The sequence below is a fragment of the Pseudophryne corroboree genome, chromosome 1, assembly GCF_028390025.1.
Source record: "Pseudophryne corroboree isolate aPseCor3 chromosome 1, aPseCor3.hap2, whole genome shotgun sequence".
In the NCBI taxonomy this organism is placed as follows: Eukaryota; Metazoa; Chordata; class Amphibia; order Anura; family Myobatrachidae; genus Pseudophryne; species Pseudophryne corroboree.
The window spans coordinates 24,011,970-24,037,485 of NC_086444.1; the positions used below are offsets into that span (position 1 = coordinate 24,011,970).

At 50.2% G+C, this 25,516-nt stretch overlaps 1 protein-coding gene across 1 annotated transcript in view; it reads right to left on the reverse strand.

Moving 5' to 3' along the window:
- Window positions 1–19,764, reverse strand: part of UBAP1 (ubiquitin associated protein 1) — a 42,949-nt gene extending 23,185 nt beyond the window's left edge. The window contains exons 1-3 of the mRNA XM_063957825.1: window positions 19,606–19,764; window positions 3,331–3,371; window positions 2,399–2,523 (exon numbers count right to left, since the gene is read on the reverse strand). Of these exons, the coding sequence (XP_063813895.1) occupies window positions 2,399–2,523; window positions 3,331–3,364 (159 nt within the window). The 5' untranslated portion in view covers window positions 3,365–3,371; window positions 19,606–19,764. The remainder of the gene's footprint in view (window positions 1–2,398; window positions 2,524–3,330; window positions 3,372–19,605) is intronic.
- Window positions 19,765–25,516: the final 5,752 nt, after the last annotated feature.

Sequence of the window (25,516 nt, forward strand, 5' to 3'; positions counted from 1 at the left end):
GGATGTGCAAGCGGAGAAAGAGATCCCTTGTATGTCATTATGTAGATGTGCAAGCGGCAAAAGAGATCCCTTGTATGTCATTATGTGGATGTGCAAGCGGCAAAAGAGATCCCTTGTATGTCATTATGTGGATGTGCAAGCAGCAAGAGATCCCTTGTATGTCATTATGTGGATGTGCAAGCGGCAAAAGAGATCCCTTGTATGTAATTATGTGGATGTGCAAGCGGCAAAAGAGATCCCTTGTATGTCATTATGTGGATGTGCAAGCGGCAAAAGAGATCCCTTGTATGTCATTATGTGGATGTGCAAGCGGAGAAAGAGATCCCTTGTATGTCATTATGTGGATGCGCAAGCGGCGAAAGAGATCCCTTGTATGTCATTATGTGGATGTGCAAGCGGAGAAAGATCCCTTGTATGTAATTATGTGGATGCGCAAGCGGCAAAAGAGATCCCTTGTATGTCATTATGTGGATGCGCAAGCGGCAAAAGAGATCCCTTGTATGTAATTATGTGGATGCGCAAGCGGCAAAAGAGATCCCTTGTATGTCATTATGTGGATGCGCAAGCGGCGAAAGAGATCCCTTGTATGTAATTATGTGGATGCGCAAGCGGCAAAAGAGATCCCTTGTATGTCATTATGTGGATGTGCAAGCGGCAAAAGAGATCCCTTGTATGTCATTATGTGAATGCGCAAGCGGCAAAAGAGATCCCTTGTATGTAATTATGTGGATGCGCAAGCGGCGAAAGAGATCCCTTGTATGTCATTATGTGGATGTGCAAGCGGCAAAAGAGATCCCTTGTATGTCATGTGGATGTGCAAGCGGAGAAAGAGATCCTTTGTATGTCATTACGTGGATGTGCAAGCGGCAAAAGAGATCCTTTGTATGTCATTATGTGGATGCGCAAGCGGCAAAAGAGATCCCTTGTATGTCATTATGTGGATGCGCAAGCGGCAAAAGAGATCCCTTGTATGTCATTATGTGGATGTGCAAGCGGAGAAAGAGATCCCTTGTATGTCATTATGTAGATGTGCAAGCGGCAAAAGAGATCCCTTGTATGTCATTATGTGGATGTGCAAGCGGCAAAAGAGATCCCTTGTATGTCATTATGTGGATGTGCAAGCAGCAAGAGATCCCTTGTATGTCATTATGTGGATGTGCAAGCGGCAAAAGAGATCCCTTGTATGTAATTATGTGGATGTGCAAGCGGCAAAAGAGATCCCTTGTATGTCATTATGTGGATGTGCAAGCGGCAAAAGAGATCCCTTGTATGTCATTATGTGGATGTGCAAGCGGAGAAAGAGATCCCTTGTATGTCATTATGTGGATGCGCAAGCGGCGAAAGAGATCCCTTGTATGTCATTATGTGGATGTGCAAGCGGAGAAAGATCCCTTGTATGTAATTATGTGGATGCGCAAGCGGCAAAAGAGATCCCTTGTATGTCATTATGTGGATGCGCAAGCGGCAAAAGAGATCCCTTGTATGTAATTATGTGGATGCGCAAGCGGCAAAAGAGATCCCTTGTATGTCATTATGTGGATGCGCAAGCGGCGAAAGAGATCCCTTGTATGTAATTATGTGGATGCGCAAGCGGCAAAAGAGATCCCTTGTATGTCATTATGTGGATGTGCAAGCGGCAAAAGAGATCCCTTGTATGTCATTATGTGAATGCGCAAGCGGCAAAAGAGATCCCTTGTATGTAATTATGTGGATGCGCAAGCGGCGAAAGAGATCCCTTGTATGTCATTATGTGGATGTGCAAGCGGAGAAAGAGATCCCTTGTATGTCATTACGTGGATGTGCAAGTGGCGAAAGAGATCCCTTGTATGTCATTATGTGGATGTGCAAGCGGCAAAAGAGATCCCTTGTATGTCATTATGTGGATGCGCAAGCGGCAAAAGAGATCCCTTGTATGTAATTATGTGGATGCGCAAGCGGCAAAAGAGATCCCTTGTATGTCATTATGTGGATGTGCAAGCGGAGAAAGATCCCTTGTATGTCATTACGTGGATGTGCAAGCGGAGAAAGAGATCCCTTGTATGTCATTATGTGGATGCGCAAGCGGCAAAAGAGATCCCTTGTATGTCATTATGTGGATGCGCAAGCAGCAAAAGAGATCCTTTGTATGTCATTATGTGGATGTGCAAGCGGCAAAAGAGATCCCTTGTATGTCATTACGTGGATGTGCAAGCGGAGAAAGAGATCCCTTGTATGTCATTATGTGGATGCGCAAGCAGCAAGAGAGATCCCTTGTATGTCATTATGTGGATGTGCAAGCGGCAAAAGAGATCACTTGTATGGCATTACGTGGATGTGCAAGCGGCGATACTCTCCATTGAGCAGCGTTAACCATTCCACAAACAGCAGATACAGTGTAATCCTGGCTAGAGACACTCACCTGAACCTCGCCAATTATCTGGCTGATGTCCGGCACACAGAACCCAACAGGCAAGCCAACTTTATCCGGCACTCTAAACTTCTCGCCGATCTTGAAGGGGACGTCCTCTAGGTAACTGAAGGGCCCTGGGGGAGAAGACGCAGCAACACTGAATGACAGATAACGTCACAATGATTATCATCTGTATGAGGACAGCTTTCCATTACAGATCTATGTATGCAACTGGTACATCACCAAAGACCTGCTAGGGGCCAGGTTCTATGGAAAAGATCCATCCAAGCATAAAAATTAGTTTAATTTTTTTGTTTTTGAATATACATTTTTCAGAGTAAAGACAAAAGTATTATATCTGGGAAATGAAGTAATTATGCGAGGAAGGGCTTGGCCTAAGGAGGTCATTCTGAGTTGATCGCTAGCTGCATTAGTTCGCTGTGCAGCAATGAGGCAAAAAAAACGCACTTCTGCGCATGCGGCGCAATGCGCACGCACAACGTACTATTACAACGAATGATGTAGTTTCACACAGGGTCCAGCAAAGCTTTTCAGTCGCACTGCTGGCCGCAGAGTGATTGACATGAAGAGGGCGTTTCTGGGTGTCAACTGACCGTTTTCAGGGAGTGTGCGGAAAAACGCAGGCGTGGCTGAGCGAACGCAGGGCGTGTTTGTGACGTCAAAACAGGAACTGAACAGTCTGAAGTCATCGCAAGCGCTGAGTAGGTCTGAAGCTACTCTGAAACTGCACAAAATTATTTTGTAGCCGCTCTGCGATCCTTTCGTTCGCACTTCTGCTAAGCTAAAATACACTCCCAGTGGGAGGCGGCATAGCGTTTGCACGGCTGCTAAAAACTGCTAGCGAGCGAACAACTCGGAATGACCACCTAAACTAGGTCATTATTACGAACTGTGCAATCGTTCATGTTATATAGTCTTACCATGTATATCTGACGTGGACTTCCTAGAAGCCATTTAGAGTCTGTAAGAAAAGACAAATATAACTGCATTTGTGTAGAGAAAGCCGGGATTCTAATGAAAACCACCATTACATAAAACAGTGCAGCGCACAGTAATCAGTGACGGGTGGAGACAGTCGGCAAAGAAACACTACAACAACCAATGTAAAGCTATGAGAGCACAAATGTATAGGCAGTCCTTCAGCTGTGTACATGACGAGGACGCCCACCACGTCTGCCCCTAGTGTGTACAGGCCATGGGAACACACCACGTCTTCTGTCCACATAGCACCTGTGATGTTTAGTGGTGCCGACCTACAAACTACACAACCCTTAACCCGCCACTCATTGTCACCATTTTTCATCCGGGACCGCAGGAATGTTCAATAGGGATCAGTAAATGGAGGATTTTTAACAATTTCCCACTTTCACCGACGGATCGATGGTCGCCGATAAAGGAAATGGCTGACAGATGTATGGGGCCCTTTACTCCATGTCCTTCAGGGAGTGTTGCAGGGATCGTGTCCCTGGCGTGGTATGGGTGCAGTCATTGCTAATTACTACTTACAGTCGCCTAATGTTCAACACTCTGCCATGTTGCAGCATTTCTCTGACAATGAAGAGTGAAAAACAAGTGTGACCTGTATATAGGGATCAGTATATATCAGGGTGACCTGTGTATAAGGATCGGTGTGTGTCAGGTGTGTGATATCACTGTGACCTGTTTATAGGAATCAGTGTGTATCAGGGGTGGGTTATCAGGGTGACCTGTGTATAGGGATCAGTTTGTGTTAGGGGAAGGATATCAGTGTGACCTGTGTATAGTGATCAGTGTGTATCAGGGGTGTGATATCGGTGTGACCTGTGTATAGGGATCAGTGTGCAACAGGTGTGTGATATCAGTGTGACCTGTGTATTGGGACCAGTGTGTATCAGGGTGAACTGTGTATAGGGATCACTGTGTATTAGGTGTGTAATATTGGTGTGACCTGTGTATAGAGATCAGTGTGTATCAGGGTTGGGCTATCAGTGTGACCTGTGTATAGGGATAGAGTGTGTATCAGGGTGACCTGTGTATAGGGATCAGTGTGTATCAGGGGTGGGATATTAGTGTGACCTGTGTATAGGGATCAGTGTGCATCAGGTGTGTGATATCAGTGTGACCTGTGTATAGGGACCAGTGTGTATCAGTGTGACCTGTGTATAGTGATCAGTGTGTATCAGGTGTGTGATATTAGTGTGACCTGTGTATAGGGATCAGTGTGTATCAGGGGTGTGATATCGGTGTGACCTGTGTATAGGGATCAGTGTGTATCAGGTGTGTGATATCAGTGTGACCTGTGTATAGGGATCAGTGTGCATCAGGTGTGTGATATCAGTGTGACCTGTGTATAGGGATCAGTGTGTATCAGGTGTGTGATATTAGTGTGACCTGTGTATAGGGATCACTGTGTATTAGGTGTGTAATATTGGTGTGACCCGTGTATAGGGATAGTGTGTGTATCAGTGTGACCTGTGTATAGGGATAGTGTGTGTATCAGGGTGACCTGTGTATAGGGATAGTGTGTGTATCAGGGTGACCTGTGTATAGGGATCAGTGTGGATCAGGGTGACCTGTGTATAGGGATCAGGGTGACCTGTGTATAGGGATCAGGGTGACCTGTGTATAGGGATCAGGGTGACCTGTGTATAGGGATCAGGGTGACCTGTGTATAGGGATCAGGGTGACCTGTGTATAGGGATAGTGTGTGTATCAGGGTGACCTGTGTATAGGGATCAGTGTGTATCAGGGTTGGGCTATCAGTGTGACCTGTGTATAGGGATAGAGTGTGTATCAGGGTGACCTGTGTATAGGGATCAGTGTGTATCAGGGGTGGGATATTAGTGTGACCTGTGTATAGTGATCAGTGTGTATCAGGTGTGTGATATTAGTGTGACCTGTGTATAGGGATCAGTGTGTATCAGGGGTGTGATATCGGTGTGACCTGTGTATAGGGATCAGTGTGTATCAGGTGTGTGATATCAGTGTGACCTGTGTATAGGGATCAGTGTGCATCAGGTGTGTGATATCAGTGTGACCTGTGTATAGGGATCAGTGTGTATCAGGGGTGTAATATCGGTGTGACCTGTGTATAGGGACCAGTGTGTATCAGGTGTGTAATATCAGTGACCTGTGTATAGGGACCAGTGTGCATCAGGTGTGTGATATCAGTGTGACCTGTGTATAGGGATCAGTGTGCATCAGGTGTGTGATATCAGTGTGACCTGTGTATAGGGATCAGTGTGTATCAGGTGTGTGATATCAGTGTGACCTGTGTATAGGGATCAGTGTGTATCAGGGGTGTGATATCGGTGTGACCTGTGTATAGGGATCAGTGTGTATCAGGTGTGTGATATCAGTGTGACCTGTGTATAGGGATCAGTGTGTATCAGGGGTGTGATATCGGTGTGACCTGTGTATAGGGATCAGTGTGTATCAGGGTGAACTGTGTATAGGGATCACTGTGTATTAGGTGTGTAATATTGGTGTGACCTGTGTATAGGGATAGTGTGTGTATCAGTGTGACCTGTGTATAGGGATAGTGTGTGTATCAGGGTGACCTGTGTATAGGGATAGTGTGTGTATCAGGGTGACCTGTGTATAGGGATCAGTGTGCATCAGGGTGACCTGTGTATAGGGATCAGTGCGCATCAGGGTGACCTGTGTATAGGGATCAGTGCGCATCAGGGTGACCTGTGTATAGGGATCAGTGCGCATCAGGGTGACCTGTGTATAGGGATCAGTGTGTATCAGGGTGACCTGTGTATAGGGATCAGTGTGCATCAGGGTGACCTGTGTATAGGGATCAGGGTGACCTGTGTATAGGGATCAGTGTGTATCAGGGTGACCTGTGTATAGGGATCAGTGTGTATCAGGTGTGTGATATCAGTGTGACCTGTGTATAGTGATCAGTGTGTATCAGGGGTGTGATATCGGTGTGACCTGTGTATAGGGATCAGTGTGTATAGGGATCACTGTGTATTAGGTGTGTAATATTGGTGTGACCCGTGTATAGGGATAGTGTGTGTATCAGTGTGACCTGTGTATAGGGATAGTGTGTGTATCAGGGTGACCTGTGTATAGGGATAGTGTGTGTATCAGGGTGACCTGTGTATAGGGATCAGTGTGGATCAGGGTGACCTGTGTATAGGGATCAGGGTGACCTGTGTATAGGAATCAGTGTGCATCAGGGTGACCTGTGTATAGGGATCAGTGTGTATCAGGGTTGGGCTATCAGTGTGACCTGTGTATAGGGATAGAGTGTGTATCAGGGTGACCTGTGTATAGGGATCAGTGTGTATCAGGGTTGGGCTATCAGTGTGACCTGTGTATAGGGATAGAGTGTGTATCAGGGGTGGGATATTAGTGTGACCTGTGTATAGGGATCAGTGTGCATCAGGTGTGTGATATCAGTGTGACCTGTGTATAGGGACCAGTGTGTATCAGTGTGACCTGTGTATAGGGATAGAGTGTGTATCAGGGTGACCTGTGTATAGTGATCAGTGTGTATCAGGTGTGTGATATCAGTGTGACCTGTGTATAGGGATCAGTGTGTATCAGGGGTGTGATATCGGTGTGACCTGTGTATAGGGATCAGTGTGCATCAGGTGTGTGATATCAGTGTGACCTGTGTATAGGGATCAGTGTGTATCAGGTGTGTGATATCAGTGTGACCTGTGTATAGGGACCAGTGTGTATCAGGGTGAACTGTGTATAGGGATCACTGTGTATTAGGTGTGTAATATTGGTGTGACCTGTGTATAGGGATCAGTGTGTATCAGTGTGACCTGTGTATAGGGATAGTGTGTGTATCAGGGTGACCTGTGTATAGGGATAGTGTGTGTATCAGGGTGACCTGTGTATAGGGATCAGTGTGCATCAGGGTGACCTGTGTATAGGGATCAGTGCGCATCAGGGTGACCTGTGTATAGGGATCAGTGTGTATCAGGGTGACCTGTGTATAGGGATCAGTGTGTATCAGGGTGACCTGTGTATAGGGATCAGGGTGACCTGTGTATAGGGATCAGTGTGTATCAGGGTGACCTGTGTATAGGGATCAGTGTGCATCAGGGTGACCTGTGTATAGGGATCAGTGTGCATCAGGGTGACCTGTGTATAGGGATCAGGGTGACCTGTGTATAGGGATCAGTGTGTATCAGGGTGACCTGTGTATAGGGATCAGTGTGTATCAGGGTGACCTGTGTATAGGGATCAGGGTGACCTGTGTATAGGGATCATTGTGTGTCAGGGGTGTGGTATCAGGGCAGGGGTGAGACTAGCAGGATAGGGAGTCACTGGCAGCAGAAGGTCATGACACCACTGATTGCCTCCTGACAGACAAGACACGGTGTAAGGTCTATGTCAGACGGATATCCGGTTAATCTGAGTGATTTGTGTAACACTGCGGCAGGATTACTGCTCTGCTCAGCAGAAGAGGAACCAGATGCAGACAAAGCACCATATTATCCTCAGCACCAGCCCTTTCCCACACGCACCAAATACCCGGGTGTTTCCTGGGGCTCGGCTATGTGTGAACAGACCCAACCCTGGTTGGGTGACCTGGGACCGTGACCCTGCTCGGTACCAGCGTTTTTCCCGGGTCATGCATAAATTGGTCTAATTGGCTGCCATAGTAGTGCTTGGAGATGACTGGTGACGACCAGAAATAATCTGGTCCGTCACCTATGTCTGAAAAGGGGTAAGTACTGAAACAGCCAGTGTACGAGCAACGCACAGACGGCGCACGGGGGCCGAGCAACGCACAGACGGCGCACGGGGGCCGAGCAACGCACAGACGGCGCACGGGGGCCGAGCAACGCACAGATGGTAGCCTCTAAGAGGGTCACATGTAGCCTTCCAGATTAACGGTAATGTCCCATCTAGTCCTGATCCTATAGTCTATGTAGCAGGTTAGTGTGTGATTGGATAGTGATGAAATTGGTGACCAGCCTCTTGCGCTCCCAGGTGAATTACGGCAGTCTCACACACCGATCTATGAATACGGATCTGGCACAAGGAAATTTAATGAGACGAACTTACATATTAGTTCAGTCCCGCATACACATAAAGGTTTCTTTAAACTTCAGCCTCAAAATCAGAAATGGACTTACATTAGATTTCACTCTTGCGTGCATATAATGGTTTATTTTCCTCCTCTCCGACACACAAGCAGTCCACCCGCCAGATGTCCAGACGTCCGCTCGGGGGCCGTGAAAGGAAGGGAGAAGTGGGGTGATTACCGCTGCAGAGGTTTGCCAGCACCTAGCTTCCTGAAAGGACCCGGCTGAAGTGAGACTATTGAATTATCCGTACACTGGCGTCTATATGTTTTTACTGTTCCCTGAAATTCTGTTGCCGCAATCAGGGCTTTTTTTGTTTTTTAAATAAATTATTTATGAATTTAAAAAAAAAAATAAAAAAAAAAAAAAAATCAACTGCTTGCGTGTCGGAGAGGACAACTTCTGAAAGGAGGAAAAAGAAACCATTATATGAACGCGAGAGTGAAATCTAATGTAAGTCCATTTTTGATTTTGAGGGTCAAGTTTAAAGAAACCATTATGTGCAGGGGTTAAAGTGGGGATGGACGAGGGGGAACGGAGTTCCACCACATGTAATGGTAGGGGGAACTAGTTCCACCTCCTCCATTGCCCTGCACAGTAGTTCTAACAGAAAATCCTGCCCCATCACCTACACCAATAGATGATGCAGGCGGTGCTAGAGTTACTGATGAGCTGCAGCCACCTCACCCTTCCTCAGGTCCTGGTGGCTCCATGGTTCTCCTCCATTTACAGCCCACCCCTCTTGGTACTCACACACGCCGTGTCTGTTGGACAGCATTCATCCCCTCCTCAGGTCCCAGTGGATAATTTTCTGACATGACGTATGTGATGTCATACAGTCACCGCTGCTTAAGTCAAGACGGCCCATGAAGAGGAGCAGGCTCTTTGCGTTTTGAAGACAAGATGAGAGGGGGCTGGAGGGACAAGAGTGGTGGGAAAGCTGCTGGAGGGATACAGGGCATGGAGCTTCTACAGGGACACAGGCGGTGAGCTGCTGGAGTGACAGATGCAGAAATGTGAATAAGCGGCACGCTGTGGGCATTATGTGTATAAGCGGTACTACTGCGATCATTATGTGTAAGGGGTACTACTACTGTGGGAATTGTGTATCAGCGGCACGCTGTGGGCATTATGTGTATAAGCGGTACTACTGCGATCATTATGTGTAAGGGGCACTACAACGGTGGGCATTATGTGTAAGGGGTACTACTACTGTGGGAATTGTGTATCAGCGGCACTACTATTGTGGGCATTATGTGTATAAGCGGTACTACTGCGATCATTATGTGTAAGGGGCACTACAACGGTGGGCATTATGTGTAAGGGGTACTACTACTGTGGGAATTGTGTATCAGCGGCACTACTATTGTGGGCATTATGTGTATAAGCGGTACTACTGCGATCATTATGTGTAAGGGGCACTACAACGGTGGGCATTATGTGTAAGGGGTACTACTACTGTGGGAATTGTGCATCAGCGGCACTACTATTGTGGGCATTATGTGTATAAGCGGTACTACTGCGATCATTATGTGTAAGGGGCACTACAACGGTGGGCATTATGTGTAAGGGGCACTACTACTGTGGGAATTGTGTATAAGGGGCACTACTGTGGGCATTGTATCTAAGAGGCACTACTGTGTGGCATAACATGTACAGAGGGTACCATTGTGTAGTGCAATGTGAATAAAGGGCACTACTGAGTGATGTAACCTGAATAAGGGGCATTACTATGTGTAATATGAACCAGGGGGTACTATTTTGTGACCACGCTGCTTCTTTGTGATATCAATGTCCCTTTATAATGTATGGGAAGTAGGGCACTAATTTTTAGCTTGGAGGAGTTGCCGAAAACACTAGCACTGGCCCTGCTTAATGTGAGGGTGGGGGGGAAGGGGGGTGTAGGTGAGGGGTAAATGAGTACCACCACCTCTCCAGGACCACTTTAAGCCCTGATTATGTGTATGCGGGACTGAACTAATATGCAAGATCGTCTCCATAAATTTCCTTGTGCCAGATCCATATTCATTGATCGTTGTGCGAGATTGCCGTAATTCACCTGGGAGCGCAAGAGGCTCGTCACCAATCTCTTTAATTCTATACTTATTTGTTGGAAGTGGGTGTTCCTTCTGTGATCCAGCCACCTGCCTGCATCCAGGGGGAGCGCAAAGGGAGATCAATCTGCATTTCTATTGTACGATTGGATAGTGATGTCACAGAGTGAGCGCAGCGCAGTCACATGGTGTATGTAGCTGCGAAGTGTGTGACTGGATTATGATGTCACAGAGTGACAGCCACACAGTCTACAGTACGTAGCAGGTTAGTGTGTGATTGGATGATGTCACAGCACAGTCACACAGTCTATGTAGCAGGTTAGAGTGTGATTGGATGGTGATGTCACAGAGAGAAAACATAGCAGTCACACTGTCTATGTAGCAGGTTAGTGAGTGACTGGATGGTGATGTCACATAGAGAAAACATAGCAGTCACACAGTCTATGTAGCAGGTTAGTGAGTGACTGGATGGTGATGTCACATAGAGAAAACATAGCAGTCACACAGTCTATGTAGCAGGTTAGTGTGTGATTGGATGGTGATGTCACAGAGTGATCATAGTGTAATCACACAGTCAATGTAGCAGGTTAGTGTGTGACTGGATGGTGATGTCGCAGAGTGAGTGCAGCACAGTCGCACAGTCTATGTAGCAGGTTAGTGTGTGTTTGTGACTTGTGATGCCACAGAGTGAGATACGCCTATGCCTAAAATCCCTGCTGTGCGTTACCTGCTACAAGCATGCGGTCATGCTCCGCTTGGGCAAATACTGCAATTCCTATCTGTAGTAGTGTTCACACTAGGCTGTTTTAGCAGGGCGCAGCGCCCTGCCTGATTTTTTAAGGGCAAAACCCGCCCTGCCCTTTCTGCGGCGCCCTGCTAAAACAGCCGCCCGCTTCCTGCCCTCCCAGCGTGTCAAGATGCCGTGCGCATGCGCGCGGCATCCATTCACGCTGAGAGCGCGCTTGGGGGAAGCACAGCACCTCCGTAGGTGCTGAGCACACCCTCAACAGTGACGCCGCCCAACGCCCCCTTTTTTTACGTCTGTGGGCTGAACAGCCCACTTTTATTACACGTAATGACTCCGCCCCCTATTTTGCGTGGCCACGCCGCCTTTTCGCAGCACACGCTCGTGCCCCTCTAGGTCCGGCGCCCTGCCCGGATTCTAGAGTGAACACTACGTAGATATACACTGTATCACCTATCTACACACAGGGTCCTGTCTGATGGCGTCTAGGGGTCACCACATGGCTTGCTCATTGTATAACATAACTGTCACAACATAAGGTGTGGCTAATTAGGAACAGAACAGGTTATTCCATGAGTAACGAGATTCTGACAGTATCCCTTTCTAACTTCCAACGATATAAACACGATGTTACAGACGCGTCCGCATTCATTGTTGCTGGCGTCGCGCCAAACTGCCCTTCTCAGTGCGCCAGATGGCTCTAAATTTGCATCTTATTTGTATAAGTATTACAACTGGGAGCCACCGAACTTCACTGCTAGATTACACTGAACAATTTGGTGTGACATTTGTACATCTGTGTAAGAAGCGCTCTGATGAGGGTTTTCTTCACGCCAAGTTACGCTGCGCTTCATCTGCGACTTTTATGTTTTTAAATCTAATTCCTGTGCGGTAAAAGTTACAGCCCAGCATCTATTGTACACAGAGTGGTGTTTTAGTGCGTCTGCGAATAAGACGCAAAACTTAATGGTACGCTACTTCTCTCGCAGCGTCTCCGACACACCGGTCATCTAGAACTGTATAGACCAGTGGTTTCCAAACTTTTTTGAATCACGGCACCCTAGAATATCAGAATTTTTTTCACGGCACACCTAGGCCAAAAATTTCTTCTTGAGAAATTTAGAAAGAAATATTACATTAAGTAGATCGCGTTTATATGTCATCCTTAGGGTCAGTTGTGTGGTGAGGGACAAGATTTGCTTCTGTTTGGCCACATATTTTATGACTGGCAGCCACCAGCGCTGGTTTTGCCTATTATATTGACCATGAATAATTTGAATTGGTCCTGGACCACCAACCCAGGGCACCCCTGCAAGTGTCCCGAGGCACCCCAGGGAGCCACAGCACACAGTTTGGGAACCTCTGGTATAGACACTAGGGATGAAATTCAATTCCAGAAGATGGTGCTGAACATAGCTATTCAATTGTAGCTCCATTCGTTCACAATCAGCTGACGACGCTGGCATTGCTCACACCCCCCCTATGGGCAGCGAGCTGGGGAAAAAAAAAGGTGACCTGTTTGGCCGCCCAAATGCGACTTTTCGCGCCGCGCCCATTACTTAGGTCTGGTTTAGGTGCTTTACGCAGCTAAGCTCGACCTCTCTGGGCACGATAGAACAGCACAATTGCTCATTCCCCCCCCCCCCCATCACTTTAGATTGGAGATTGGGCACGACAAAGAATGGAATTCTGCTCTAGGTGAATGTGCATTTGTACGAGCAGGGCAAAAGGTGCTTTACAGGAATCTGGTTATTCGAGAATGCACAGGGGAGATTTTGGGATATGAATCATTGTAGGAATGATCTGGCTCACAAAGTACAGAGTGACAATGTAAACACTGCAGGGACTCTTCACCGAGTCATGTGAAAGCTCTTACACGGAATTTTGTACCTGAACGCTTACAGCAACACCTTTCATGTGAATAGTGACTGCAATGAAATATATGTACATACAGATAGAGCCATCTTTATCTTGGCCTTTAATAGGATTAATTGAGGCAGGGCAGTCGGACTTAAGGGCCGTATTCACGGCCCGATTTGGGGAGAGATGTGTGCTGAGCGAAAAGCTCAGCACACATCTCTCCCCCCCACTCAGCACAGAGCGGTGTGCTGAGCATGCGGGGGGAGACGGGGGGCCGCTCATTTCACCCAGCGGGTGAAGTGAGCGACCTGATAGATTGAGCCTGCATGCAGGCCAATCTAGCACCAGCGATAGCGATGCGCGTTACAGAATGCCCCAGCCTTTCTAACCCCCCCATGGGATTTAGTAGCATCTTGTTAATAAGTCACAATAATAATATAACATTTTATCACGTTGGGAAATAGACACTATAACAGTACAATCTACCACCTCCGCCTGTGGGGGTTCTATGAGGAACACCCACATGGTAATTACATTATGACAGCAGAGTTATTTCCATGTATCATTTTCTCGTGGACTTCTTTCATGCGTCTTCTTTTTAGGGTTACCATTTGCGATATAGGATGAACCTACTGTATGCAGGACGAGTGTGGGGTTTCTTTCCGGGTGGTTTTTTTTCCTGTGTATAGTCTGTGGTATCCTGCGTAACGGATGTGTTTGGTTCCGATGTGGACCTACTGTAGTATAACCCGTGTGTCTAATTATATTGTGCCATTCTTTAAGCTTTACAATGTTAACAGTGCACAAAGGCCCTCAGTCCGAGATGATCATAGCTGTGCGTTACGACCACTGACATGCGGGGGGGGGGGGGACGGACGCCCAGCACAGGGCTCTCCCGCCCCGCATGTCAGTGCCCCCCCCTCGCAGAAGTGCAAAGGCATTGCACAGCGGCGATGCCTTTGCACTTCAAGAGTAGCTCCCGACCAACGCAGCTTTAGCACGCTGGCCGGGAGCTACTCCTCGCTCCCCGGCGGCAGCGTGTGACGTCACGCAGCCGCTGCGGCCCGCCCCCCATTTGGTCCGGCCACGCCTGCTTTGGGCGGACCGCGCCCACGAAACGGCGGACAAACGCCGCCGTTTCGCCCCCTCCCGCCTCCGACTGTCAATCAGGCAGAAGCGATCACAGCCCAGCTACGGCCTTCTGGCATGTGCCGGCGCACTATGGCTCCGGAGCATGCGCAGTGGGTACCCGTTCGATTGGCTGCGATAAAAAGCAGCGAGCGGGTCAGAATGACCCCCAAAGTCATCAATATCACACAACAGAGTCATGTGACGTTCCAGGAGAGCATCAGAACTGACATATATGATACCCTCACTTTGTACCGGCCGTTCCATTATTATTTGTGCAGCCAGGGTAAGTACTGGCTGCTTGTGCACGCGACCCACAACTGTACACAGTGTACTTACTGTACCTGTACACTGCAATTTAAATTGTGGACACACCCTTCTCAAAGCTAAAACACACAGCACGCTACACCTACCACCCACCTGCAGTGGGTATCCGTTCACATGGTCGACCATGTTATGGTCGACAGTCATTAGGTCGACCACTATTGGTCGACATTGACATGGTCGACATGGACGACACATGAAAATGGTCGACATGAAAGGTCGACACGTGAAAAGGTCGACATGCGTTTTTTTAACTTTTTTTTTCTTTTGGGGAACTTTTCCATACTTTACGATCCACGTGGACTACGACTGGAACGGTAATCTGTGCCAAACGAAGCGGTAGCGGAGCGAAGGCACCATGCCCGAAGCATGGCGAGCGAAGCGAGCCATGCGTGGGGACGCGGTGCACTAATTGGGGTTCCCAGTCACTTTATGCAAAAAACGACACCAAAAAAAGTTAAAAAAACTCATGTCGACCTTTTCATGTGTCGACCTTTCATACCGGAACCCCTGCAGTGCCGCATGGCTTTGCCGAGGTGCATGGCCTATGATCTCATACTGACTGACGTTTTTATACAACCTATTAGATTGCAAGCTCAGTTGATCGTTACTTAAATTGCAATGCTCACTGAGACTGCTGGACTTAGTAGTGCACTGTGGAGGTTATGGTAATACCTCAAGGGTAGTTAGATCTCAATTTGTGACATGAAATACTGTTACTGGCATTACCTGCTCAGCAGCACAGCGACACAGGAGATGGATTATTGCAGATCTGTAAGTGACTGTAACTAAGACTTCCGTATTCTATGTATAAAACAGAATGGCAGCTTTGTAGTGTGCTGGGGATTCACTCTGCGTAATGGGCTGGCACCTTCTGCATAAAGGATGATCATGATATACACAGCTGATAATACCATGGAAAGTGAGGTAAGTGGGGCTCTTTAGGTCTAGGCATTACATTATAAATCTATAAACTGTTGGAGCTGCCATGTCTGCTTTCTTTATAGTGTAACAGCACAATATAATAAGAGCTATACAATCGTATCCTACCATAGAACGCTCACCAGGGAACTCGCCAATGCCAGATTAGCTACAGGGTGATGCCATGTTAACGTAATAAACAAATTAGAACAGAACACTGCATGTGTGTGACTGTACAGACTTCATATGTCTGCCACAATACACTCCTCATTGCACTAGTGAGGGCCGCCCTGGGCTGACGCACTCCCACTGGCAGACTGTAATGTAATCTGGCATGTTCATTCATCACGCTACTCTGCTTCTCAGGTATAATCCTTATCCAGGGCAGGCAAGGCTGCTTAAACGCGGGACCCGGCTTCCGACCTGACCGAGACATCACAGATTTAGGATCAGTGCATAGTGTTCTAGATAAAAATCACCACCCTCATCCGCACGTGCTGGAACCTCTCACTTCTGTATAGAACACAGGACGGACGTTTACACACAAGGCAACAGGAGCGCACAGCTTAAAGGAACAGAACACCACCTCACTGTAACACAACATTAATTATTAATAGTATGGGTTTAAATATTTAATGTCGCAGAGAGGAGTGAACCAGACCTCCAGCTGGGGACAGGAGAGGAACAGGGAATACAATGACTGACGAGTTACATAATCCCATGTCATCTGGACATCGCTGCAATGTACGGCGGTGCGCCTATTCCAACTTACAACAGTGCTCACATCGCAAGTTTCCCTGCGCACCTGTATGGGGTGTGGGGAAAACATGTGAAACCGGTGGACCCTGCGGGGTTTTACTCTCTTGTGGCAAGGGCCTGACTTCAGCAAAGAGCTTCTTGTGCCTAAGCTAGGGTTTCCCAAACGCATCCACTACAGTACATGTCTTAAGGATATCCATGCTTGAGTCAACCTGTGCTCAAGCAGGACTATCCTTAAAACATGGTCTGTAATGGTGGAGTCTGGGAAACTCTGGCCTAAGCTCTTTTGCTGCCGCTTTAGTGCTTTTCATCAGCTGTTAAAGAGAGGGACCCCTGCTATACTATGTGCGTCATTCCACTCTGCAAAAACTATGAGAAAACTAAAATAAATAGGAAAAAACACATTGTTCCCTGCACGGTTACAGTGAGTATATTACCAGCAGGAAATGCTGCCCTGATAAAACTAAATAAATCACTAAACCCCAAGGAAATATGAGACTGAGCAGCCATGTAATAAGCCGGAGCGGAGATATCTAGGCTAACGTCACTCTGTCACACGAGGACTGATAATGACCAATCACAGACCGAATCCGTTCTCTTATCAGGAGCACTGGGCTAAAGTCTGTTATGTATACGCAGCTAGATCAGTGGTTCCCATACTCGATCCACAAGGCACCCTAACAGGTCAGGTTATAGGGATATCCATGGGTGACAACAGATGGTTAAATCCAATTGATTGAAGTACTAATTAATAGCCTTATAATCTGGATTGTAAGGGTGCCTAGAGGAACCTCTGAGCTAGATTACAGGTGCTGAACTCAGGGCATGAAAGGGGGTTTCACTTTCTATATGAATGTGACTGAACTCCTCATGGAACGTGTGAGAGCTGCTGAGGAGATCCTGGTGGCGTGGCTACGCCAGATCTCCCCTATGCAGAGAGGCGAGTGGCAGGAATGATTGGTCACAGAAGTATGATTGTGGGAGAGGATGACGTCACAGTCATATTTATACTGGAATGACAAAACCACATTTTCCTGCACAACAAAAACACACATCAGATGAAAAATCACGAGTGTGACACAGTCCTCCGGGGTAAATATCAGGAGATGTACTCTGCTACATCACCCAGCACACACCCTCAGCTACAGGGCGAGGGGCCGCCGGCTGTCACTCCTATGTGACAACATCAAACTTCCCTGCGCTACAGAGCACCCTGCGGATAGCCCTCAGCGATGACACCCGCTCCCCCCACCGTCACCTCCTCAGCGATGACACCCGCTCCTCCCACCGTCACCTCCTCAGCGATGACACCCGCTCCCCCCACCTCCTCAGCGATGACACCGCTCCCCCCACCGTCACCACCTCAGCGATGACACCCACTGCCCCCACCGTCACCCCTCTGCGATGACACCCGCTCCCCCCACCGTCACCCCCTCAGCGATGACACCCGCTCCCCCCACCGTCACCCCCTCAGCGATGACACCCGCTCCCCCCACTGTCACCCCCTCAGCGATGACACCCGCTCCCCCCACTGTCACCCCCTCAGCGATGACACCCGCTCCCCCCTCAGCGATGACACCCGCACCCCCCTCAGCGATGACACCCGCTGCCCGTCACCCCCTCAGCGATGACACCCGCTCCCCCCACCGTCACCCCCTCAGCGATGACACCCGCTCCCCCCACTGTCACCCCCCCAGCGATGACACCCACTCCCCCCACCGTCACCCCCCCAGCGATGATACCCGCTCCCCCCGTCACCCCTTCAGCGATGATACCCGCTACCCCCCTCAGCGATGATACCCGCTCCCCCCACCGTCACCCCCTCAGCTATGACACCCGCTCCCCCCACTGTCACCCCCTCAGCGATGACACCCGCACTCCCCTCAGCGATGACACCCGCTGCCCCCAGTCACCCCCTCAGCGATGACACCCGCTCCCCCCGTCACCCCCCCCAGCGATGACACCCACTCCCCCCACCGTCACCCACTCAGCGATGACACCCGCTCCCCCCACCGTCACCCCCTCAGCGATGACACCTGCTCCCCCCACCGTCACCCCCTCAGCGATGATACCCGCTCCCCCCACCGTCACCCCCTCAGCAATGACACCTGCTCCCCCCACCGTCACCCCCTCAGCGATGATACCCGCTCCCCCCACAGCGATGACACCCGCTCCCCCCACTGTCACCCCCCCAGCGATGACACCCGCTCCCCCCTCAGCGATGACACCCGCTCCCCCCACCGTCACCCCCTCAGCGATGACACCCCGCTCCCCCCACCGTCACCCCCTCAGCGATGACACCCGCTCCCCCCACTGTCACCCCCCCAGCGATGACACCCGCTCCCCCCTCAGCGATGACACCCACTCCCCCCTCAGCGATGACACCCACTCCCCCCTCAGCGATGACACCCACTCCCCCCACCGTCACCCCCTCAGCGATGACACCCGCTCCCCCCACTGTCACCCCCCCCCAGCGATGACACCCGCTTCCCCCACCGTCACCCCCTCAGCGATGACACCCGCTTCCCCCACCGTCACCCCCTCAGCGATGACACCCGCTCCCCCCACCGTCACCCCCTCAGCGATGACACCCGCTCCCCCCATTGTCACCCCCTCAGCGATGACACCCGCCCCCCCCACCGTCACCCCCTCAGCGATGACACCCGCTCCCCCCACCGTCACCCCCTCAGCGATGACACCCGCTCCCCCCACCGTCACCCCCTCAGCGATGACACCCGCTCCCCCCACCGTCACCCCCTCAGCGATGACACCCGCTCCCCCCACCGTCACCCCCTCAGCGATGACACCCGCTCCCCCCACCGTCACCCCCTCAGCGATGACACCCGCTCCCCCCACTGTCACCCCCTCAGCGATGACACCCACTCCCCCCACTGTCAACCCCCTCATCGATGACACCCGCTCCCCCCACTGTCACCTCCTCAGCGATGACACCCGCTCCCCCCACTGTCACCCCCACAGCGATGACACCCGCTCCCCCCACTGTCACCCCCCAGCGATGACACCCGCTCCCCCCACCGTCACCCCCTCAGCGATGACACCCGCTCCCCACACGACTCCCCAGTAACAACCCCTAGCAGACATGTCATCTGCCCCGGAACACCGCCAGTCTCTAGGCCTCGCTCTCTGTCTCCCCCTGACAGCCACTCAGTCCCCCCATGTCTGCCCGCCAGTCCCCGTGGCACAGACACCCCGGCGCGGCCCCTGGCTGTCACACACCTGAGGGCAGGCCGGATAGAGACGCGGCACACAAGACCAGGACCCCCGGACCCCGCACAGAGCTTCCCCCGGCACCTCCCGTAATTCCCGGAGACACTGACAGGAGAAGGCCCCTGTGCGGACACTCACCCGCTGCCGCCCCGATCCTACACAGCCCGATCCCCGGTGCCAGCAGCCATCTTGTGTCACTTCCTCCTTCCTCCGCCTGACAGCGTGTGACGTCAGCGCGCCCAGCCCACGTGACGCCTGGGGCTGCACGCGGTGACGGGAGGAGATGATGGGGAGGCATGGAGCTACACCCAGCGCCTGGAGGATCTGAGGAGGGGGAGGCATGGAGCTGCACGTAGTGACTGGAGGGGATGAGGGAGGGGGAGACATGGAGCTACACGCAGCGACAGGAGGGGATGAGGGCGGGGGAGGCATGGAGCTACACGCAAGCAGCGACTGGAGGGGATAAGAGTGGGGAGGCATGGAGCTGTACGCGGTGACTGGAGGGGATGAAGGAGGGGGAGGCATGGAGCTACGTGCAGCGACTGGAGGGGATAACAGTGGGGAGGCATGGAGCTGTACGCGGTGACTGGAGGGGATGAAGGAGGGGGAGACATGGAGCTACACGCAGCGACTGGAGGGGATGACGGCGGGGGAGGCATGGAGCTACACGCAGGCAGCGACTGGAGGGGATAAGAGTGGGGAGGCATGGAGCTACGTGCAGCGACTGGAGGGGATAAGAGTGGGGAGGCATGGAGCTGTACGCGGTGACTGGAGGGGATGAAGGAGGGGGAGGCATGGAGCTACATGCAGCGACTGGAGGGGATGGGGGAGGCATGGAGCTACACGCAGGCAGCGACTGGAGGGGATAAGAGTGGGGAGGCATGGAGCTGTACGCGGTGACTGGAGTGGATGAAGGAGGGGGAGGCATGGAGCTATGTGCAGCGACTGGAGGGGATGGGGGAGGCATGGAGCTACACGCAGGCAGCGACTGGAGGGGATAAGAGTGGGGAGGCATGGAGCTGTACGCGGTGACTGGAGTGGATGAAGGAGGGGGAGGCATGGAGCTATGTGCAGCGACTGGAGGGGATGGGGGAGGCATGGAGCTGCACTCGGTGACTGGAAGGGGAAGCATGGAGCTACACGCAGCGACTGGAGGGGATAAGAGTGGGGAGGCATGGAGCTGCACGCAGTGACTGGAGGGGATGAGGGAGGGGGAGGCATGGAGCTACGTGCAGCGACTGGAGGGGATGAGGGAGGGGGAGGCATGGAGCTGTACTCGGTGACTGGAAGGGGAAGCATGGAGCTACACGCAGCGACTGGAGGGTCTGAAGGAGGGGGAGACATGGAGCTACATGCAGCGACTGGAGGGGATGAGGGAGGGGGGAGGCATGGAGCTGCATGCGGTGACTGGAGGGGTTGAGTCTATTTTCTCTTCGTACTAAGGACCTGGTCTTTATGATGAAGAGATATTATCATAATATAGGCCAGGCATGTCCAAACTTGCATTTAGGTTAAGTAAACCATGTAAGACCCCTTTTCCACTTCATCAATAACCTTGTTTATTGCTTGATCTATCTGGCTTGTGGTTCATTGCAATACCCCTTTCAGTCCGCCACAAAAATCTGGGTTATTGCACATAAATCCACGTTGATGTGCAGTCTGAAAAGGGCCCGTTGAAATAATCATGGTTGATCGACATGGTATCTCAAGTCTGGTAGCTACCAGGGTTGAACACTAATTCAACCTGTCTTGCATTGAGGTATAAGACGGGTCTATGCAACCTGTTACAATTTTACGCTATAAGAAGAGGTGGCACTTGGAGATCATCTCCAAGTCATACTTGCCTACCTGACCCTCTCCATGAGGGAGAAAATGCTCTGTTCCTGGACTTTCCTGGTAATGTATGATTGCCATCACCTGTGGTGAGCTAGTTAATTGATAAGAAAGGTGTTTCACCACAGGTGATGGCAATCATACATCACCAGAAAAGTCCAGGAACAGAGCATTTTCTCCCGCATGAAGAGGGTCAGGTAAGCAAGTATGCTCCAAGTGCCACCTATGCACGAGTCACTGTTCAAGTCACCACCCCGGCATATTGCTGTGTAAAAGGGTCAGTTAAAAATAACCCAACTCCAGTGACCTGTGAATCCCACCCTGTTATCAACCAGAATTGGACCTGGGGAAGTGTGCTGTGTAAACGTCATGACCTGAGTTATGCTTAAAAGATGCTGATTGTCTGTATATGCAGAGGACTACCTCAAGGGAGTGTCTGAGAGTGACATGCAGGGCAGACACGGGCCCGGTGTAAACGGAGCCAACCTGGGAATAACCTAGGTTCAGGGTAAACGTTCTTTGGCCATGGTTGTAATAATAATAATAATAATTTTATTTATATAGCGCACTTTCTCCAACAGGACTCAAGGCGCTTATAACCGTCTCTGAAAACCCAGGTTGGACCTGGCTTTTTTGTGTGAAAAGTGTTATACGTGTTTGCTATTTTAAAGGGCAGATTAGTATGCCAGGTAAGTAATTGTGAACCTTTAGTCATTTGCTCATGTAAGTCAGTAAACTCTTGCATTTAGGTTAAATGTGGCAGGGATTGAAGTGTGTTCTGAAATCACTTTTACTGGTGCTATCCATGTTTTCTCTTGCAGGGTACACAGGTTATTCACAGGATAAACAGTGGGATATGATGTAGCAACAGCGGATTGGCACCATTGACCAAAGCTTTCGGCCTTGCAGAATGCACCAGGCCAGTCCCCTATATCCCCGTCTTCTTGCTCAGGCAATTCAGTTTTTTGTTAGGTCGGCAGGAGCCAGACCATGGTCAATGGGCTACTAGTTTTATAGCAGCCATAAGCTTTTTATTTTAGTTTTATAGTATTTTTTTTCCTCGTGATCTCTCTAAAAAGCATCCTATGCATACCATTTAGAGTCGCTCCAACAACTCTCCGCCGGGTCACAACAACGCTTACCCACGTGTACAGTGTTTTTTGGTGGGCATTTGTGTAGGATATACTAGCAGGTACTGCAGATATTACCAGGCTGTGGCCGGAGCACGGGGAGAAGGAAAGGCATGGGCTCCGCTTAGGAGGGGAAACGCGAGACACAGCAGCACTGCTTTGGGATGGATACTACCAGTCGCTGACGAGGCTGCCACTTTGGGTGCACCAGCGCTAGGCCTCAGGGATCATAGGCTCCAGGGTTAGTCTGAGGCTGGTATTCCTGGGGTTGATGTCCGCAGTGGGGAGTAAGGCACTCTCCTGGTTGCCCCTCCCCAGTTCATGATCAGTTTCCTCTGAGTTTCCATCTGAGAGGCTGTTTATCTGAAAAGACCCAGTCGCAGCATAGTCCGCTGTATGACTAGTGCGTCGGTGCTCACTGTAGGTTCACATGGCCGTTGTGTACACTAATAACGTCTGGATCCACTCCAGGGACGTGCGGGGAGCTAAATGGCGGAGGAGGCACTGGCTAGCACCACAGCCAAATTTACACACAATATGAGCTAAAGCGTACATGTGGGCATTCTACACAGGTGCAGCAGTATATACTCCTGGAAATTTTGTGAGTTTTGATCAGAGATGTGCGGAAAAGACAGGCAGGTGAGGCCACTCAGCGTTCACTAACGTATTGATCGATCCTGGAAGCGAGGGTTAAGTCTCGCTGTATCCTACTCTCCTGAACTATAGTAGGTGATATAGCATTAAAGGGGTCATTCCGAGTTGATCGTATGTGTGCTAAATTTAGCACAGCTACGATCATGTTCCCAGACACGCGGGGGGACGCCCAACACAGAGCTAGCCCGCCCCACCCCCTCCCCCCGCACAAGTACAAAAGCATCGCACAGCGGCGATGCTTTTGTACTTGTTGAGTAACTCCCGGCCAGCGCAGCTTCTGTGGCTGAACGGGAGTTGCTCGTCTCTGCCCATGGTCGCAGCGGTTGCATGTGACGTCATGCAGCCACTGCGGCCCGCCACCCGCACGGTACGGCCACACCTGCGTAGGCTGGTCTGCGCACCCAAAATGGCGGACAAACGCCGCCGTCCCGCCCCCTCCCTCCCAGCGACCGCCTCTGCCTGTCAATTAGGCCGAGGCGATCGCTAGGGAACAACGTCCTTCGACCGTCCGGCATGCACCGGCGCATGCACAGTTCCAACCCGATCGCTGCACTGCGAACAACTGCAGCGATCGGGTCGGAATGACCTCCTAAGTCTCTACCATTGCGTACAAATAGTTGTATAAGTGCCTGATGCATATGAGTCTGTAAACTATTTCTGCTGTTTCTTTTGCTGTGCAAATGAATATGTTAAAAGTCCTATATAAGGTAATGCAGTAATATGTTTCTCCTACATACTTGAAATGTACCTGTAGTTGATTATGTGCTCATATTGCTTAATATATTAATGTTTAACCTGTGACTGATTGCTAGTGTGATTGCTGACTTTACTATTTTTCTGTTATTTTCAGTGTATTACGATCCTCAATGCTGGTGCAAAGCAGGGAGGGATCGGATTGTATGTCACTTTAACAGTGTTTCAGTCAAAAATTGTGTATTAACACTGTACAGATGTTTCACAACACATGTTTCAGGTGGGGACTCATCGGAGGATGAGGACTCATCACTCTGGGTTTGCTTTCAGAGATGAGGATGAAGGTCTTAGCTCTGTGAACGGTTCCGGTATGAATGGTCGACCATGTTATGGTCGACAGTCATTAGGTCGACCACTATTGGTCGACATTGACATGGTCGACACGTGAAAATGGTCGACACATGAAAATGGTCGACACATGAAAAGGTCGACACATGAAAAGGTCGACATGAGTTTTTTAACTTTTTTGGTGTCGTTTCTTGCGTAAAGTGACTGGGAACCCCAATTAGTGCACCGCGTCCCCTCGCATGGCTCGCTTCGCTCGCCATGCTTCGGGCATGGTGCCTTCGCTCCGCTACCGCTTCGCTCTGCACAGATTACCGTTCCAATCGTAGTCCACGTGGATCGTAAAGTATGGAAAAGTTCCCCAAAAGAAAAAAAAGTTAAAAAATTCATGTCGACCTTTTCATGTGTCGACCTTTCATGTGTCGACCATGTGTCCATGTCGACAATGTCAATGTCGACCAATAGTGGTCGACCTAATGACTGTCGACCATAACATGGTCGACCATGTGAACGGATACCCTGTGAACATACCTGAGCTAATTATAGCTATGAAAGCCATTCTAGTCTTAGAGGAGGCAGCAGAGCCTTTGTTAAAATCTAAGCCACCTTTGTTTAAATGTCCCAAAACAGGACAGAATTTCCTGGGTCAGAGCAGCTTATGGAAATTATTCAAGTGGCTTGGATAACACCCAGTAAGAAGTTTAGAATTCCAAAGAAATGGAATTTCAATTATCCTCTTCCGGATAGTGATTGTTTAAAGATGTAAGTGGCTCTCAAAGTAGATACACATGTCATTCGATTGGTGCAAAAATCTACATTTCTCTGACGTCCTAGTGGATGCTGGGAACTCCGTAAGGACCATGGGGAATAGCGGCTCCGCAGGAGACTGGGCACAAAAGTAAAAGCTTTAGGACTACCTGGTGTGCACTGGCTCCTCCCCCTATGACCCTCCTCCAAGCCTCAGTTAGATTTTTGTGCCCGGCCGAGAAGGGTGCACACTAGGGGCTCTCCAGAGCTTCTTAGTGAAAGTTTTAGTTTTAGGTTTGTTATTTTCAGTGAGACCTGCTGGCAACAGGCTCACTGCATCGAGGGACTAAGGGGAGAAGAAGCGAACTCACCTGAAGTGCAGAGTGGATTGGGCTTCTTAGGCTACTGGACACCATTAGCTCCAGAGGGACCGAACACAGGCCCAGCCTCGGAGCTCGGTCCCAGAGCCGCGCCGCCGGCCCCCTTACAGAGCCAGAAGCAAGAAGAGGTCCGGAAAAATCGGCGGCAGAAGACATCAGTCTACAACAAGGTAGCGCACAGCACTGCAGCTGTGCGCCATTGTTACTCAGGCACACTTCACACTCCGAGGGTGCAGGGCGCTAGGGGGGGGGCGCCCTGAGCAGCAA